This window comes from Lycium barbarum, chromosome 2, assembly GCF_019175385.1.
Source record: "Lycium barbarum isolate Lr01 chromosome 2, ASM1917538v2, whole genome shotgun sequence".
In the NCBI taxonomy this organism is placed as follows: Eukaryota; Viridiplantae; Streptophyta; class Magnoliopsida; order Solanales; family Solanaceae; genus Lycium; species Lycium barbarum.
In genome coordinates this window covers 20,351,909-20,370,156 of record NC_083338.1, presented here as the reverse complement: position 1 = coordinate 20,370,156, position 18,248 = coordinate 20,351,909, and the positions used below count along the sequence as shown (strand labels likewise).

The following is an 18,248-nucleotide window of genomic DNA, read 5'->3' as shown; positions in this document are numbered from 1 at the left end:
ATGTTCCAGATGTCAAACTATGAACTCATTCCTCAAATAGGGATTTCCTAAAACTTCTGCCCCAAACTTGGTTTCTTGCTTAGGAATTCTTCTAACTTCTTTTTCTTGTACAAGCAAACAATACTTGGCAAAGGTTTATAAATAAAGAAAGGCATGTAACTATGTATAAGGAATATTTAATTTTAAGTAAACAGAGAAAGAATCTCAATAAAGTTGTGTCAATATATAAATCTACAAAGTTCTACCCTTTCTGAAATCAACAATAAAGAAATCCTTAACAGGAAATATTACAAAATCCGCAAAAGAAGAAAAAGGAACATGGAAAATGGATACAAAGATAGCTGCAGCCGCTGTAGCGATTCAAGAATATATGAAGATTTTGTGCCATCATCAGAAGTGGTTCATGGAAAAGACTATGACACTCTTCTCCTTAATCTTCCAGGTGCACTAACATTTTTTTGTCATCGATATTGTTTGGTCGAAAAATTTCGCTGCTTAATATATAAATAAGAATTTTCTAAAAAAGAATATGTATATATACAATAGTTGAACAACATGCAAATAATGCAACATATACATTAATTTGGTACAAGAATTAAAGTCTTAGAACCCCATAGGCTTAGACGTGTTGGCGTTCGGACATAAAAAATGTGATAATTGAAATTGAAAAAAAAGTTGAAAAGGAGTATGAAAGTTGAAATTGTGTTTGGACATGCATTTAACTTAAAGAAAATAAAAGTTTCGTGAGTGAATTTCACTTGAAAAACTTAGTCAAAATCACCTTTTCAAACTTGAACCCATCTTCAAAACTTTTTATTTATTTATTTATTTATTTTAAAGAAAATCAGTCCAATAATATAACCAAACGCTATTTTAAATAAACAAACGGCTATCCTACCCACAGGCTACAAGTCCTATTGTAAAAATAAAACACGCGCGCACAAAATGGTGGCTGCAATTTTGGACTAAAATAACAATTTTACTATACTGTCTATATGAGAGGAGATATTTTCAGAAAGAAAAAAGGAAGGCACGTACATTCCAAAATTCGAACTTCAGTATTCACAGAATGATGACAAAATTCTCCCAAAAATCAAGTGTAATCGGATCAAAATGTGACGTCTTACACTATCTTTTTTCATGCCTTACCGGGAAGTCATGTATCATTATCAACAGGGTAGTTGTTACAATCATGTTTTTGTGGGGTCCAGTCCCCTATCCCATATTTTAAGAAAGGAAGATTTTTCTTCCTTTGACAAATTATACATTGGCAACAATTGTGGACTTGGCTAACAAGCCAATTTCTTTGTTCACATTTTCATGATGTAAGCGCTTACCTCATCATAATCGTGATGGAAGCGCTTACCTCACCATAGGAAATTCATTCCTATAAATAGGCAGCTTATGGTTCATTTGTAACACACCAAAATCTCAGACAATACATCTGAGTGAGAGCAAAAGTGAGGTATTCCATAGACTGTAAGAAAATAGTCTGTGAAGAAAAATAGAGTGTGAGTGATATTGTAGTGAGGTGGGAAAATCAAAAGAGTGTTATTTCTTTTGAGGGTGTAGTGGTTTTAGGAGTATTTGTACTCGTTACTACACAGTGTAAAATTCCTCTATAGTGATATCAGCTGCTCCTCTTGGCCGTGGTTTTTCCCTTATTCAGAAGGGTTTCCACGTAAAATCTTGGTGTCATTATTGCTGCATTTTATTCTTGCTGATTTAACCATAAGTTAGTGTTCCGCGTTTATCACTAATACCGTGAATATTATTTTTGCGGGTCTATTTTATTCCCATCAAGTGGTATCAGAGCCAAGGTTCTGTCTGAGTATGCTCTGTGGTTGCAGCACAGTCTGAACTTCCACATCAGAAAAGAATTACTTTGGTCTTCGAATAAAATAATATTTGTATTTGTGATAAACGATGGAAGCCAACACTAGTAGAATGGTTACTTTGAGTGGCGTAAATTATGCCATTTGGAAGGGCAAAATGGAAGATTTGCTCTATGTCAAGAATTTTCATCAACCTGTCTTTGGAAATAAAAAGCCTGATAATAAATCAGATGAAGAGTGGAATTTGTTGCATCGACAGGTTTGCGGCTTTATTAGACAGTGGGTTGACGATAATGTGTTGAACCATATTTCTGGAGAGACACATGCTCGGACCCTATGGGAGCATCTTGAAAGTTTGTATGCTCGAAAAACTGGTAATAACAAGATGTTTCTGATAAAGCAAATGCTGGGTTTAAAATACCACGATGGTTCCGCAATGACAGATCATCTGAATATTTTTCAGGGGATCATGAACCAGTTATCTGCTATGGGTATTAATTTTGATGAAGAAATTCAAGGCTTATTTCTACTTGGTTCCCTACCAGATTCTTGGGAAATTATTAGAACTTCATTATCAAATTCTGCTCCGGATGGTGTGATCTCTATGGATCTTGCCAAGAGCAGTCTTTTAAATGAAGAGATGAGAAGAAAATCTCAAGGTTCCTCCTCATCAGATGTCTTGGTGACTGACACTAGGGGGAGAGGCAAGAATCGTGGTTCTCAAAATAGAGAACATCATAGAAGCAAATCCAGAAGCAGACTTAAAGATATTGACTGCTATCATTGCGGGAAAAAAGGGCACACAAAGAAGTTCTGCCGGATTTTGAAAAAAGAGAATAGAGAAAAGGAGGAAAAGAAAGAAGATGGCAATCGTGTTGCCGCTGTCACTACAGAAGATCTTGTTACTGTCCTTGATGCGGATCTGATAAATATTGCTTGTGATGAGTCAAGCTGGGTTGTGGACAGTGGTGCCGCATCTCATGTGACATCAAGGAAGGAATTTTTCTCATCCTATACTCCGGGTGACTTTGGAACTTTGAGCATGGGTAATGAGACTTTATCCAGGGTGGCTGGTGTTGGAACGATTTGTTTGAAAACTAGTATTGGAACTAAACTAGTTTTAAACAATGTAAAGCATGCACCTGATGTTCGTTTGCACTTGATCTCTGTTGGTGTTTTGGATGATGAGGGATATGTCAGTACCAATGGTGCTGGAAAGTGGAAGCTTACTAAAGGTTCCATGATTGTGGCTCGTGGCGAAAAGCGTCGTGGTCTATACTGGACTACAGCCTCTACCTGTGTTGATATGGTGAATGCAGTTGAGAGCAATAACTCTTCAACGTTATGGCATAAGAGGCTTAGCCACATTAGCGAGAAAGGACTAAATGTTCTGGCCAAAAAGAAATTATTGTCAAATTTCGAAAGTGCTAAATTAGAAAAGTGTGAGCACTGCTTGGCTGGAAAACAAAATAGAGTTTCTTTCAAGTCTCATCCTCCTTCAAGAAAGACAGAGTTGCTTGAGTTGGTGCATTCAGATTTATGTGGTCCAATGAAGACAAGGACTTTGGGTGGTGCACTTTATTTTGCTACCTTTATTGATGATTGCTCAAGGAAACTTTGGGTCTACGTCTTAAAGACTAAAGACCAAGTGTTGGGTGTCTTTAAGCAGTTTCAAGCCTCAGTTGAAAGAGAAACTGGAAAGAAGCTGAAGTGTATTCGTACTGATAACGGTGGTGAATATTGTGGACCGTTTGACGAATACTGCAAGCAACAGGGTATCAGACACCAGAAGACTCCTCCTAAGACTCCTCAGCTTAATGGTTTAGCAGAGAGGATGAACAGGACCTTGATGGAAAGAGTCAGATGTTTGCTTTCTGAAGCAAAGTTGCCGAATTCCTTTTGGGGTGAGGCTTTATTGACCGCTGCACATGTTATTAATCTATCCCCTGCGGTTGCTTTGCAAAGTGATGTTCCAAACAGAGTTTGGTATGGAAAGGATGTTTCCTATGACCACTTGAAAGTGTTTGGTTGTAAAGCTTTTGTACATGTGCCTAAAGATGAAAGGTCAAAATTAACTGCCAAGACAAGGCAGTGCATCTTCATTGGTTATGGCCTTGATGAGTTTGGTTACAGGCTATATGATCCAATTGAGAAGAAGGTTGTGAGAAGTCGTGATGTTATCTTCATGGAGGATCAAACCATTGAAGATATTAACAAAGCGGAGAAGATAAAATCTTCAAGTTCTGAAGGTTTAGTTAATCTTGATCAAGTTCCTCATACAAATGCTGATGAAGTTGGTGGGCTCGATGACGATGGTGATGCCCACAATCATGTTCCAGATCAGCATGTTGATGATGATAACGATGTTGCTATTGATGAAGTAGATGCTCCTACTCATGAAGTCGTGGATGAGTCAGATATTCCACTTAGAAGGTCTACTAGACAGCATGTTCCTTCTTCCCGTTATTCACCTAATGAGTATGTATTACTCACTGATGGGGGAGAACCTGAATGTTATGAGGAGGCCATGGAAGATGAGCACAAGGATCAATGGATTGAAGCCATGCAAGATGAGATGAAATCTCTGCGTGAGAACCATACTTATGAGTTGGTGAACTTGCCTAAGGGCATGAGAGCTTTGAAGAACAAGTGGGTGTTCAAAGTTAAAGCCGAAGAACACAGCTTGAAGCCCAGATACAAAGCTAGATTGGTTGTTAAGGGATTTGGTCAAAGGAAAGGTATTGACTTTGACGAAATATTTTCTCCTGTCGTGAAAATGTCCTCCATTCGGACAGTTCTTGGTTTGACTGCTAGTCTTGATTTGGAGATTGAGCAGATGGATGTGAAGACTGCTTTTCTTCATGGTGACTTAGAAGAGGAGATTTATATGGAACAACCTGAAGGCTTCAAGGTAAAAGGTAAAGAAAATCTTGTATGCAAACTCAAGAAGAGTCTCTATGGATTGAAGCAAGCTCCCAGACAGTGGTACAAGAAGTTTGAGTCTGTTATGGGGAAGCAAGGCTACAAGAAGACTTCTTCAGATCACTGTGTGTTTGTACAAAGATTTTCTGATGGTGACTTTATCATCCTTCTGCTATATGTGGATGATATGTTGATTGTAGGCAAAAATGCTTCCAGGATTGACGAGTTGAAGAAACAGTTGAGTAAGTCTTTTGCAATGAAAGACTTGGGTCATGCTAAGCAGATTTTGGGCATGAGAATTACTCGTTCGAGAGATGAAAAGAAGCTTTATTTGTCGCAGAAAAAGTACATAGAACGTGTACTAGAGCGCTTCAATATGAAGAGTGCTAAGTGGGTTAGCACACCTCTTCCTGGTCATCTGAAATTGAGCAAAAAGATGTGTCCTACAACAACAGAGGAAAAACAGAGAATGGCCAAGATTCCTTATTCCTCTGCCGTCGGAAGTTTAATGTATGCAATGGTATGCACTCGACCAGATATTGCTCATGCAGTCGGTGTTGTTAGCAGATTTCTCGAAAATCCAGGGAAAGAGCATTGGGAAGCTGTGAAGTGGATACTCAGGTATCTAAGAGGAAGATCAGATGAATGCTTGTGTTTTGGAGGATCAAATCCAATTTTGAAGGGCTATACAGATTCTGATATGGCAGGTGACCTTGATAACAGAAAATCCACTACTGGATATTTGTTTACTTTTTCAGGGGGAGCTATATCATGGCAGTCAAAGTTGCAGAAGTGTGTTGCACTATCTACAACGGAAGCGGAGTATATTGCGGCTACTGAAGCTGGCAAAGAGATGATATGGCTCAAGAGATTCCTTCAAGAACTTGGATTGCAGCAAATGGAGTATGTTGTCTATTGTGACAGTCAGAGTGCAATAGACTTGAGCAAGAACTCCATGTACCAAGCGAGAACAAAACACATCGATGTCAGATATCATTGGATTCGTGAGCAATTGGAAAGCGAATTGTTCCAAGTCAAGAAGATTCACACGAATGAAAATCCTGCAGATATGCTGACCAAGGCGGTACCGAGAGACAAGTTCGAATCGTGCAAAGAACTTGTCGGCATGCACTCAAATTAGAAGCCAGTGTACCCTCCTTCAGGTGAATGGGACTGGAGGGGGAGATTTGTGGGGTCCAGTCCCCTATCCCATATTTTAAGAAAGGAAGATTTTTCTTCCTTTGACAAATTATACATTGGCAACAATTGTGGACTTGGCTAACAAGCCAATTTCTTTGTTCACATTTTCATGATGTAAGCGCTTACCTCATCATAATCGTGATGGAAGCGCTTACCTCACCATAGGAAATTCATTCCTATAAATAGGCAGCTTATGGTTCATTTGTAACACACCAAAATCTCAGACAATACATCTGAGTGAGAGCAAAAGTGAGGTATTCCATAGACTGTAAGAAAATAGTCTGTGAAGAAAAATAGAGTGTGAGTGATATTGTAGTGAGGTGGGAAAATCAAAAGAGTGTTATTTCTTTTGAGGGTGTAGTGGTTTTAGGAGTATTTGTACTCGTTACTACACAGTGTAAAATTCCTCTATAGTGATATCAGCTGCTCCTCTTGGCCGTGGTTTTTCCCTTATTCAGAAGGGTTTCCACGTAAAATCTTGGTGTCATTATTGCTGCATTTTATTCTTGCTGATTTAACCATAAGTTAGTGTTCCGCGTTTATCACTAATACCGTGAATATTATTTTTGCGGGTCTATTTTATTCCCATCAGTTTTCAACCTTAAGGAATATGTTCTATCTTCAGGGAGATATTGTTTTCAATGACCCCCGTATTGTTAAAGGCTCGTTTAAAGCGCGTAAGGTTTGAAGCTCAGTTGTGCGCTTTAATATAGGCATCAAGGTACTGAGGCATGTGTACCTTTGCTGATCATTTCCATCTTTAAGGACACAAATATGTGTGCAAAATTGATAATCCGAATTGAAAATTTATCGGTGTCAGCTTATCTGATTAACGGTTTGAAAATGATTTTGTGTTTTTAATATTGGCCTTATCAATTCGGTTAACGGTTCGTTAAGTTTCCTTAACGGTTAAACCAATAACCCTATAAACTTGTGTTAAAATTTATCTATTCACCCCTGATTATATAAAAGTGGCTTCAGAATGACTTTCAAAGAAGAAAAGGAAATTAAGAGGGAAGGAAGTACGTCTCTGATGTCGAGACCATTATATCGTATTGCGTGCCTGAGACTTCGTAGCCTACTATCATAGAAATGGATGTCATTTTAAGTCACTGTTGCCTTTTTAATACTCTCTTTTTCAATTTGTTTGAATTTTTTTTTTTTTTAGTCCGTGTCAAAATGAATGACCTCTTTCCTAATTTGGAAACAAATTCACTTTATGAATGATTTACAGTCACACAAATTTTCAAGGCTTATTTTGAACCACAAGTTTCAAAAGTCTTCTCTCTTTCTTAAATGTCGTGCCCAGTCAAATGGTTTCATATAAATTGAAACGGAGGAAGTAATATTTGACCTTGACATTCGAAAAGTTTTTTATTGAAGAAAGTGCATATTACTAAATGGAAACAAGAAGGGAAGGAAAAAATACATGGAAGAGCAGGTTGGTTGTTGGCTCACAGAAGACATTTTTTTTATCCGTTAAATCGAACCGAACCATTATATATGGACCACTAGCCGATAAAGATAACAAATTTCTTATTGACTTAGTTATCGGTTAAGCATATTTACAAATATTGATAAATCGTACCGAAAACATATAAAATCAAATCGAATCGACTGATAAGCAGGCCTAGGCAAAACAACACATATATAGCTTAATTATTTTTCCATTCTTTTTTCCATGTTTGTCTTTATAGTTACATTATCTTGCATTGCATTTCTATTTATTTTTTCATTAGCGCTTTTCTTTTGCTAAAGTCCCTTTCACTACAACAAATTCGATTATCAATGACGAATTATTTTGTCACTTAAACATCAAATTTCGTCACAAAAATCCTTTCATGACGAAAAGAAATTCGTCAATCAATCGTCCCTAAAGCCCCGTCGCTAAATGTATACAAAAATAACTTAATGTTTCGTCGCTAAATAAAGACATATTAACTACGAAAATTGTTTTTGTCGCCAAATGTATAGTATTTATGACGAAATCATTCGTCAGAAAAAGTACAAAAAAATTGTAATTGATGGTGTGTTTTCGTCACTAAAAAAGTTATTAATACTGACGAAACTACCTTGTCACTAATATTTTTAGTTTAATTAGTGACGACATCAATTGTCCCTAAAGTTATATGTATTTCGTAGCTGAACAAAAGTAATCTCGTCACTAAAAATAGCCTTTTATATACGAAAAAATCTTTCACCCCTAAATATATAAATTAGTGACAAATTTGCTCTTATAAATATGGTGTATAATGTTGTTGAAACCTATTATTTCGTCACCAAAAATATTATTTTTACCGACACTACAAATTTGTCACTGTAAATTGTCGTGATTAATGACAATAACAATTGTGATAAAATAAAGAATGAATTATATTTTTTATAAGACAATTCTAGGAAAAAACAATGTTTTGTCACAAAAGTAGTCAATTTATGACAAAATAATGTGCTATGACAAAAATGTGTTTATCTCGAAAACACAATGTAATTAATCATTGCATCTTTCTAATATCCTGTGAGCTCCTTCCACTTCGTTGGAACAAATGAAAATTTTCAACTGTTATTTCCAACTCTATTGATAGCTTTGCTGATGGAATCGCCTTAACAGACCTCACCTTATCAACTGGATCTTTAATATAATTTAATCCCACAAACTACTTCATTTCGCAAGACCTTTCTTCAAGCTTTCCATGAACTTTCTTGATTTCAATGAATTCTGCATCTATATTAAAAAGGTCAATTCAGAAAACTATCTGAAAATACTGCAATAGTAATTTCTAATTTACAACTGAAAACTTTATCGTTAGAAGTTCAACTTTATCGTTAAAAGTTTATGGACTCTTAGCACCGAGATAAAGAGAGATTATCTAGATCTTTGACTATGAGATCACTTACCAAAATTGAATCAGCAGCATGTACAAGCCTATGAACCGACACTCCAAGTGCCTAAAAGACAGATTAATCCAGTTAATCAGAATGAATATAAAAAGAAGGCATACATAAGGACAAACGCAAATGCCCTTAAAAGTAACTATGGACAACTCTACATTTACTATCTGAAAATACTGCAATAGTAATTTCTAATTTACAACTGAAAACTTTATCGTTAGAAGTTTAACTTTATCGTTAAAAGTTTATGGACTCTTAGCACCGAGATAAAGAGAGATTATCTAGATTTTTGGCTATGAGATCACTTACCAAAATTGAATCAACAGCCTGTACAAGCCTATGAACCGGCACTCCAAGTGCCTAAAAGACAGATTAATCCAGTTAATCAGAATGAATATAAAAAGAAGGCATACATAAGGACAAACGTAAATGCCCTTAAAAGTAACTATGGACAACTCCACATTTTAGACCTCCTTTAAGACTCAAGAATCCATGAAGTCATATGTCCATAAAAAGGAATGATATTTGTTAGATCTGTCAAAGTTTAAGTCAAATCAGCCACTTAGGGTAGTACACACAAGTATGCTTCTAGAATAAAAAGACGTTTACCTGGCTATACACATTAATCATTTATCTGAATACAATATTTATCACTTTATAACCACTCGTGATCATTTCAATTCTTTTAGCAGAGAAGGAATTACCTGCAGTTGAGCATCCAAGTAAAACAAGCTAACCCTTTTTAATTAGCACACTAACAAGATACATAATATTTCTGTTCAAATTCAATAACCTTCCTTGAGGAAACTTGTCCCATGTCTTTTTATAGAAAAGTTTCTATATGTTGTAATCAATCCGAAAAATCCATCAATGTTATTAGTACACGTTCCAATAAATGGTACTCCTAGTCTTTAGAGCATGCATTATATATCCTAGTTCAAATTTAGCTCTTTAGTTATACTGCAGGTCCCATAAAAATTCAATTCATCAAAGTGTGTTTAATATGACATTGAACTAGATTAGGATATTCTTTAAAGGAAACTACTGAAAATCACTCTAATTTCAAGATCCATATGACTCGGGGTAGCATTATTCTCGTAACAAGAAGAAATTTTAGTACTCACAACTGATGCACTGAATATACGAGCTCCATCAATTTGAAGCATCAGACCATACTTCTTCACTAGTTGTCCAACTTTGTCTATATACTCTGCAGAAAGGCATATGCCTCCTGAGCTGCACTTGTGCAATGCTGTTGATTAAGAATTTGCATTATAAAGAGACTCAAACTGATTAAATCAACATAAAAGCATGAGAATTAAGCAACTAAACTATATTTTCAGACTTGATCCTCGGATATATCAAATCATTTCTTAAAACAAAAACTATGAAGCAGAGTGTCAAAGCCCTTCACACTCCTTGAATTGAAGTCTATTTGAGGTGCTTTTGCCACAACTTCTAATGACAGTTTCAGAGCTTTTTATACCCAAGTATTTGAGCTCGAGGAGCATATAAATTTTTTTGACTCCTATTGCACTGTGAGGAATTGATGAAACATTTAGAAGTTCCAGAAACACAACAATCCTATAGGTTATCCCATAAAGTCAAATTCCTCAGTAATGTGTAAGAACCAGGATAAATTGTAAACTTTATCAACTTCATGACTGTTGTCCATACCAGTTAGAATGATGATTTAAATACGAGAAAATTTACAGGATGTATTCTATATTAAAGAAAGAGTTCAATTTGTAAGAAATATCCAAGAAGTTTGAATACTGGTTATTAAGTCTTCCCTTATTTTATCTTCATGCATTGATGGACATCATGGAATGAAAGCAAGAGAGTAGTTGCAGACAAGGTCCAAGAGTTGAGGGAAGAAGATTAAGATTTGCTTTACAATGTAGTAGTGGGAACAAGATTACAGTACAGTACTCAATTATGGGAACAAGATTACAGTATAGTACTCAAATATGTGTATTATGTATAGTTTAATAAGACAAAGACCACATTCATAATAGGTGCAAGTGGAAGAGGTTGCTTGAAATGGGTTTGTTTATGTCCTGTATCAACCTTCAAAACTGGCCCGTGGGTGTGAAACAGCGGCCAATGAAGGTATTAAACAGGGAGAGGTAGACCAAAAAACACATGCAAAGAAGTTGCCACGAATAAACCACAATCTCTTGAAATTCATGCAAAACCTAGCGAAAGGGCATGATCTATATAAGTGATACCAATTAGTTGGAATTAAGTTTTAGTCATATTTTATATCCAATGTTTTATAGGAGTTTTTTAATCTTGTACGAGATTAAGGCCAATTGAAAATGTAGTAAGGCCAAATGAAAATGTAGAGAACTTTTAATGCTAGAGACTCTAATGTCATAATATTGAACTGATACGGTCTTAAACGAAGCGACATGAACAGTGAAGATCCATATAGTCAATCAATGGCGGAGCCAGGATTTCCGCCGAGAGGATTCAGAATATGAAAAAGTAAACATATGAAGAAGCTTAAGGGGGTTCAACATCTACTATATATACATAAAAAATAATTTTAACCTTGTAAAAATAGTTTTTTTTTCCGCCGAGGGGATTCAGATGAACACCCTCGGCTCTATGTGGCTCCGCCACTGTAGTCAACCCCAACTTGCTTGGAATTGAAGCATAGTCGTTGTGTATGGTCCAATGATACACTAGATATATATATACACCTCTAACAAAAACTAGCAAAATCTGATAGCATTTTCAGATAACGCACCAATTTGAGAGTTGACATAGAAGCAGTTCTATGAGGAGAGAACATTCTTACTGTGTATTTGAGTTTTCCGAGCAGATAAGCCTAGTGGTTGGATAACATATCTAGAAGCCAGGATCTCGAATTGCAGCTTCAATTAGATCAAACTCCATTGATCCATCTTCATTGTCCTTTACTGTACCTATCAAAATAAGACTCTAGAATCTAAAATATTTTTAAAAATAATAAGAACACTTCAAAAGTACATATCAAAGTAAGAACACTCCAAACTATAATTATCCAATAAATATTTATAAACCTTCTTTTCTCAAAATTACTTTTCCAAAATATTTCCTAAGATCTGTAAGAATTGCTAAGAAGTTAACTACGTACCAAAAAATAATTGTATCAGAATTGAATGCCTGAAGATAAGCTTTACTGGTTCATTTGCAAAGCTAACTAACTTAGCTTTGCTGATTCGCTATTCATTTAACCCGCAACCTCCCCGCAACCGCTCTATTTTTATTTTTACAAAACTAAACCCGCCCAGTTGCCATCCCTGATTCAACGGCCTTTGGATGATTAGAATCTGCTAAAAACTCCTAATTAAAAAAAAAAAAAACCTAAGAAAAAAAAGATTGTAAAGAATCTGAAGTAATTGGTTGAATTACCAAAGTTGGGCTTTCGTAATAAACATAGTAACAAAGAAGGAGAAGAATCAACCTCTAAAACTAATCAAAAAATAAGTGGGAGTACAATTAAGGAAGAGAGACACCAAATTCAGTTCTAACCGTAATTGAAAGGAGAAAACCTGGAGCCCAAGTGAAAAATAAAAGAGGGAAAGAATTTTCTTTTGCCGCGTTTGCTTTTTGGCGGAAAGTTGAAAATCTACAAAATATTTACGCCAAAAACCAAGAGCCAATAAGTGTTTTATTTCAAAATAATATGTTGTAGAGTAAATTAGTATTCTACAAACCGTTCTGATGAAAGAAAATATAAAGAAAGATATGTTTTAGAAATAACATAAAAAATTTGGCAACAATAAAAATATTTTCTTATCAAACTGTTAGATTTTAGGATCTATAACAACCCATAAAATATGTCAACATTAAAATGTTTGCCATCATTAAATAAAAAATTTAAAAAGCTCCTTGTAAGAAAATATATATACCAAAAATTAAATCAAGTTATTGAAATTGACCAATAATATCGTGGTTTTTGGTAAAAACAAATGCAAATAAAAAATGTAAAAATTCTAAAATGTATCTATCACGATCCAAAATCTCATAGCTTCTATACTAGCAGTCAACAACACTTGTATCGAGTGAATCACAATTAAACAATACTATATGCATCTCAAAACAATAATAAGGCTTATGCTAAGATAACAGCATAATAATTTGAAAATTGAGTATCCAATTACAACGCTGAAGCTAAATAAAATAGGATCGGGTACATTGCTTGGCCATGGGTGGATCCCCCTTAGGTGAAGGGTGGTCAGGTGCACACCCTTCCCTGTAAAACTACACGGTAAACATAGGTTAAAAGTTAGCTACTATGAATGCATATTTAACTTTGTATACCCTTCGCCAAATTCCTGGCTCTGCCACTGTGCTTGGCGTAATATAAACTCCCAAGTCCAATTAAACCCTCAATTCTTGTTGACGGGTTCGTGCAACTCCGCACTTTTGCAACGTCTATTTTTGCAAATCGACGCTATCTTTGTATATATAATTGCTATTTATGGAATCACTAATTAAATATAAGTCTTTGTATAATTGCTCTTTATTTTGGAAATCACTTTTTTTAAGGAACCAACGGATATTCATCAGTTTTTATAGAGCCAAAATGCTGGGAATTATTTTCCCAACTAAGTCTATTGATAAATTGAACAAAAAAATTCATTCATTTCATACAACGACAAAATCAGTCGGTTTTGTATTAAAAATAAATGAAAAATAATATTCAGAAAATCGAACCATCGGTCAATCTTTTTGGTCAAAACTCATGTTAACTTATTAAAAATGACCTATTGAAAAACCGATTGGCATGGTCAGTAATTTAATAGCAGCTATTAAGAAGTGTGACCAACGAGAGTTGCTCAAACTAGCATATTGGAAGGTATTTTTTAAGGAAAACCAACGGAATAATTGATTATTTTGGCACAAAAATGCGGTTATATAGTATAAATAAGAAAAACGAAAACCTTAGACCAACATAAGTAGTCTAGGGTAGAATAATAACAACCTCCATGGTCCATACCTCGATTTGATTTTCAGTCGGTGCATTATAAAACAGATCAAATCCGTCGATTTTTAGTTTTTTTTCCCTCCCAATTAACCAATAGACTCATTTTGTTTTTATCAAAGATTCGGTCGGTTAGTAATACCAATTTGCTACTTTTCGACAATCACAAATCAATTGATTTTTAATCGAAAATCCACTACTTTTTAATGTTGTTGCTCGGTTTTTGCCCTTGGAATAGGCAGTATTTTTACTAGTGAATCATAATCCCAACTCACACTATGTTTTGAGTTTGTATTGACCTTTGCCTTTTCATAAGATATAGTATCATTCTATGATTTAGTCTTGTTGTTTCCCCTTAAAAGCGCTTGAATAGATGTTTGTTAGTTGTCACTTGTCACTCATAATCAGAGACAGACTCATGATTTAAAGACGACAGGGATAATACTATCTTAACATAAACGGCAACAAAATTTTCAGTGACGATTGATGGATAAACCATGTCGGATTGGTTACTGATAGCGTGAGCAGTGACGAAAACACAGGTATATACTATATAGGTCAAATATGATTTCTGCTATAATAATAAATCTTCAACACATGTGAAGCAACTGTCAGAGATAGCGCAATGGTTAAGGTTATACAAAATGTAAGCACAATCACAGGTTCGAATCTCGACTCACTCATTTGCGTATGGTTGCACTTGCACCTCCACTCTTTCATGTGGGCCCGCCTCTGCTTCAAATCATTATCAATTGTAGCAAAGAACATTTTGTATTTAGCTACGAATATTTTTCGTAGCAAATAGTTGAATTTATTCAACTACAAATTTTAAGTCGTCACTATTTAACACATTACATATTTTGTGACAAATCTTTATTGTCACTAAGTCGAAGCTTGATCAGAGACAATAAAATGATTGTCACTAATTGTTTATATTATTAGTGACGAAAATTAAGGTCACAAATAAATATAAAATTTTGTGGCTAAAGCTTACAACATTTAACTACAAATGCTAATTTGTCACTATTGTAACAACATATATTTTGTGACGAAACTTTTTCGTGTCCAATACTTAACTAATTTTAAGACAAAAAATGATTTGTCACAAATTGGGTACATTATTAGTGACAAAATAATGTGTCACTGATAATCTAAATTTTGTGGCTAATGTTACCCAATAAATGGCGCCAACTCATTTTTTGGTGGGAAACTTTAGGGGACAAATTTTTCACTACGGAATTCTTGTTTCGTCACTAAAAGTGTATGACCCGTGCATTTAAACACGAAATGTAAAATTCGTCACAAAAAATGAATAATTAGTGACGAATTTTGTGTCGTAGTTAAGAATTTTGTAGCTAAATATCACATTTCTTGTAGTGCTTTGATTTCGTTCTGCCCTTTAACACTCCAATAGGCCTTGGCGCTTTTTTGCTCTTTGTAGTAATTATTAGTTCGGAGACTTACGGGTCTTCTCCTTGCGGAAGCCGATCGTTTGCAGCAACCACGACTCAAATTACTGATCATTGAAAACCCTCACGAATGAATAGAAACCTTAGTTCCACAGCCTAAATATCCTATTTAGTTATGCAAAATATTCTACTAATCCTAGCCGTTCTCTAGACGATTTAGAGTACGTCTTCCAACGCCCATAATGATGTCTATATAGACCGTATTAGGACTTGTTAGTTTAACTAATGGGCCTCTTATTTAACTAGCATCCCTTATGGGTGTATAAGGCCCAAAACATATTTTTTACTAACACGCTTTTGGCTTTTGATCAGTCGGAATTACCAAATAATGAACATTTGAATTCTGTAGGTTTCAAAAAAGAAGAGGTGAAGGTTCAACTGTGCAATAGTACAGGAATTCTAAAGATTAGTGGACAAAGACCAGTCAATAAATTCTTGAGCTTTCAGAAGGAAATTCCAGTTTCAACAAATTGTGACAAAAGTAAAATTAGTGCAAAACTTGTAAATGGAATTCTTTATATTAAACATCCAAAACTTATAATAAGGAGTTCATCAGAAAAAAAAGATAAGGAATTGCCACCCTCAACTAGTGAACCAGAGCAGGATCACAAAACACAAGAAATGAACACTTCAAGAAATGAAATTAATGAGCAGGAGAATGCTGAGAATATCCCTGCTAAAGAAGAAGCCAAAGAAGAACCAAAGACTAGAGAAAAAACACAAGTTAAACCGCACGATCAATCGATAAAAGATAACACAATGCGAACTACTAGTGATTTATTTGAAAAGCTAAAGGGGTCAAGACAAGTCATAAACATATCCTTGGCTGCTCTGGTGGTTCTTGGTATCGGCCGCTATGTTATCAATGTGATGAGCTCTCCCAAGAAAGCTAAAGAATGAGACTAGCTAGCTTGTCTTCCTGCAATACAAATTTGAAAGTTGGGAAATTGTGAATTTCCTCTGCTGTGATTGTAAATAAAAGTTATAAAAGGTTTATTCTGAAATGTAATCAATGAATTTGTTATTTATCAAAACAAAGATCAGCATTTGAGTAAAGCTGGCATTAGTGCTAATGTGGTGAGATGGTTTATGTCACGTCACACGTGTACTCACAGTAGTATTTAACCGTAAATAATACTTAAAAGACTTACGGGGTTTTCCTTGTGGAAGCAAATCTACAACAACCATGACTAGAGTCACTAATAGTCAGACAAATTTCCTGTGTCTAGAGCCTAGATAGAATGTTTTATGTTCGCAAACCATAGCTATCTTATTATGGTGGAAAACCTTATCTTTTCCAATATCCACAATAGTGTATTTATAGGTTATGGGTAGGATTTAGAAAGAGGATAAGCACATAAGCTAATTAACACCCCTTATTGATACGATATCGGATGGCTCAAGTGCTCAACCTTCTCCAAGGCCTTGTACTAGAAGTCAAGCCAAGAACTTTCAGGCCTTACAAGCCAAGTTCGTACAGAATGAAGCTATGGAAGCCCTTGAAGACAACCATTGGAGAGCCTTCAAGCTATGGAAGATAGAATGGAGGAAGAGTTCAAGAGTCCAAGAGTCCAAGGCCCAATACTTGCCTCTTAAAGAAGCTCAAACGTTTGATATGTGGCTACAATTGCAAGCTTGGATAGTTAAATGCCAAATACGGCTATTAGTTAAATAATTGTGGTTAGGCATGTAAAGGCCAAACTATATAAGCTTGCCTTAGCCTATTTTCATTCCTTAGTTGTTGATTGATGAAGAAACTCTTATGAGAGTAGTTCTTCTTCAATTGAGTTTGGGTTAAGCTAGGATTAGCTAGTGTTAGGTAGTAGGAGGACTCCCTTAACTATTTACCTTGGTCACCTCTAGGATAAGATTTTCCATGCATGAGTTTAAGTTCCCTTCCCCCTTAGATTGAATCATATCTTTTTTTTGTTGATTGATAGGTGGTTGTAACCAATCCAATGTTGATCACATCAATTAGTGGATTTGATCCTTTCTTTCCTGCATTCTCCTCTCCTATTCTTCTATTTCATCTATTGATTTCTTCGATCTTTAATTTTCGCATATTTGTTGTTGTTTTCATACTTTCCTAGTTAGGATAGTATCATTTGGTATTAGAGCCTAGGATAAAGGATTATTTTATACAATTCTTAATCCTTGGTTCTTTTTATTTTGATTACAAAATCTAGAAAAAAAATCAAAAATTAAAAAAAAAAAACATGTGTCGTGATTTGAGAGAAATTATTGTTATATTTGAGTTCCTTGAGGTCAAATCTATCAAATATCAAAGTTTCAAGTTGTTTGGAGTTGAATTGGGGGTTTCACCATTATTTGACTTAAAGTTTTTGAAGAACAAGCAAGTGGGTCTTTGAGATTTGGTAATCAATTGATTTTAATTTGGAGTGGGCATTGTTCTCTAAGTTGAGATGATACAATAACAGATATGGGAAAATAAGGAATTTGACAAGAAAGTAAAAATAAATAGGATGACACAGTAAGAGACACTAATTGGTAACCAAAGTCTATAATAACTAAGGCCTCCAATTAGCATACAAACAAGCACCAATCCTCTTAGGATAATCTCAAGGGAATATAAGTTTCCAGGCAACCAATCCTCTCAACAAACACACAATCAATGGCTTCAACAAGCTCACAACTCTCAAAGAGTATAAAATCATCAATATTCGTAAAAGTCTAACTCTAGGAAAATGTTTAAGTCTACTACTTATACTAGGGAAATAAGGAAGACAAGCTAGTTATTACAATTATACCCTTAATAAAGTAAGGGCCTTGTTTGGTTGGTCTTCCTTGGAAATGAAACTTGAAAAGGCTTGTATTTAAGTATTAGCTTCTTTTCATGCATAGCCATCTTCGTCACTCTTCCCCATTCCGTCCTCCCATGCAATATTCCACACTTGGGATCATCGGTATGACGCGCTAATGCATGCTCACAAGCGC

General features: G+C 35.2%; 1 protein-coding gene across 1 annotated transcript; it reads left to right on the top strand.

Moving 5' to 3' along the window:
• Positions 1-273: 273 nt before the first annotated feature.
• Positions 274-16,277, top strand: LOC132626317 (inactive protein RESTRICTED TEV MOVEMENT 2-like). The gene is made up of 2 exons (XM_060341152.1): positions 274-442; positions 15,643-16,277. The coding sequence occupies exons 1-2, from the start codon at positions 319-321 to the stop codon at positions 16,191-16,193; spliced, it is 675 nt and encodes a 224-aa protein (XP_060197135.1). The 5' UTR covers positions 274-318; the 3' UTR covers positions 16,194-16,277.
• Positions 16,278-18,248: the final 1,971 nt, after the last annotated feature.

Coding starts and splice junctions, on each gene's coding strand:
- LOC132626317 (XM_060341152.1), top strand. CDS start 319: ATGGAAAATGGATACAAAGATAGCTGCAGCCGCTGTAGCGATTCAAGA. Junction 443..15,642: donor TCTTCTCCTTAATCTTCCAG/GTGCACTAACAT, acceptor TGAATTCTGTAG/GTTTCAAAAAAGAAGAGGTG.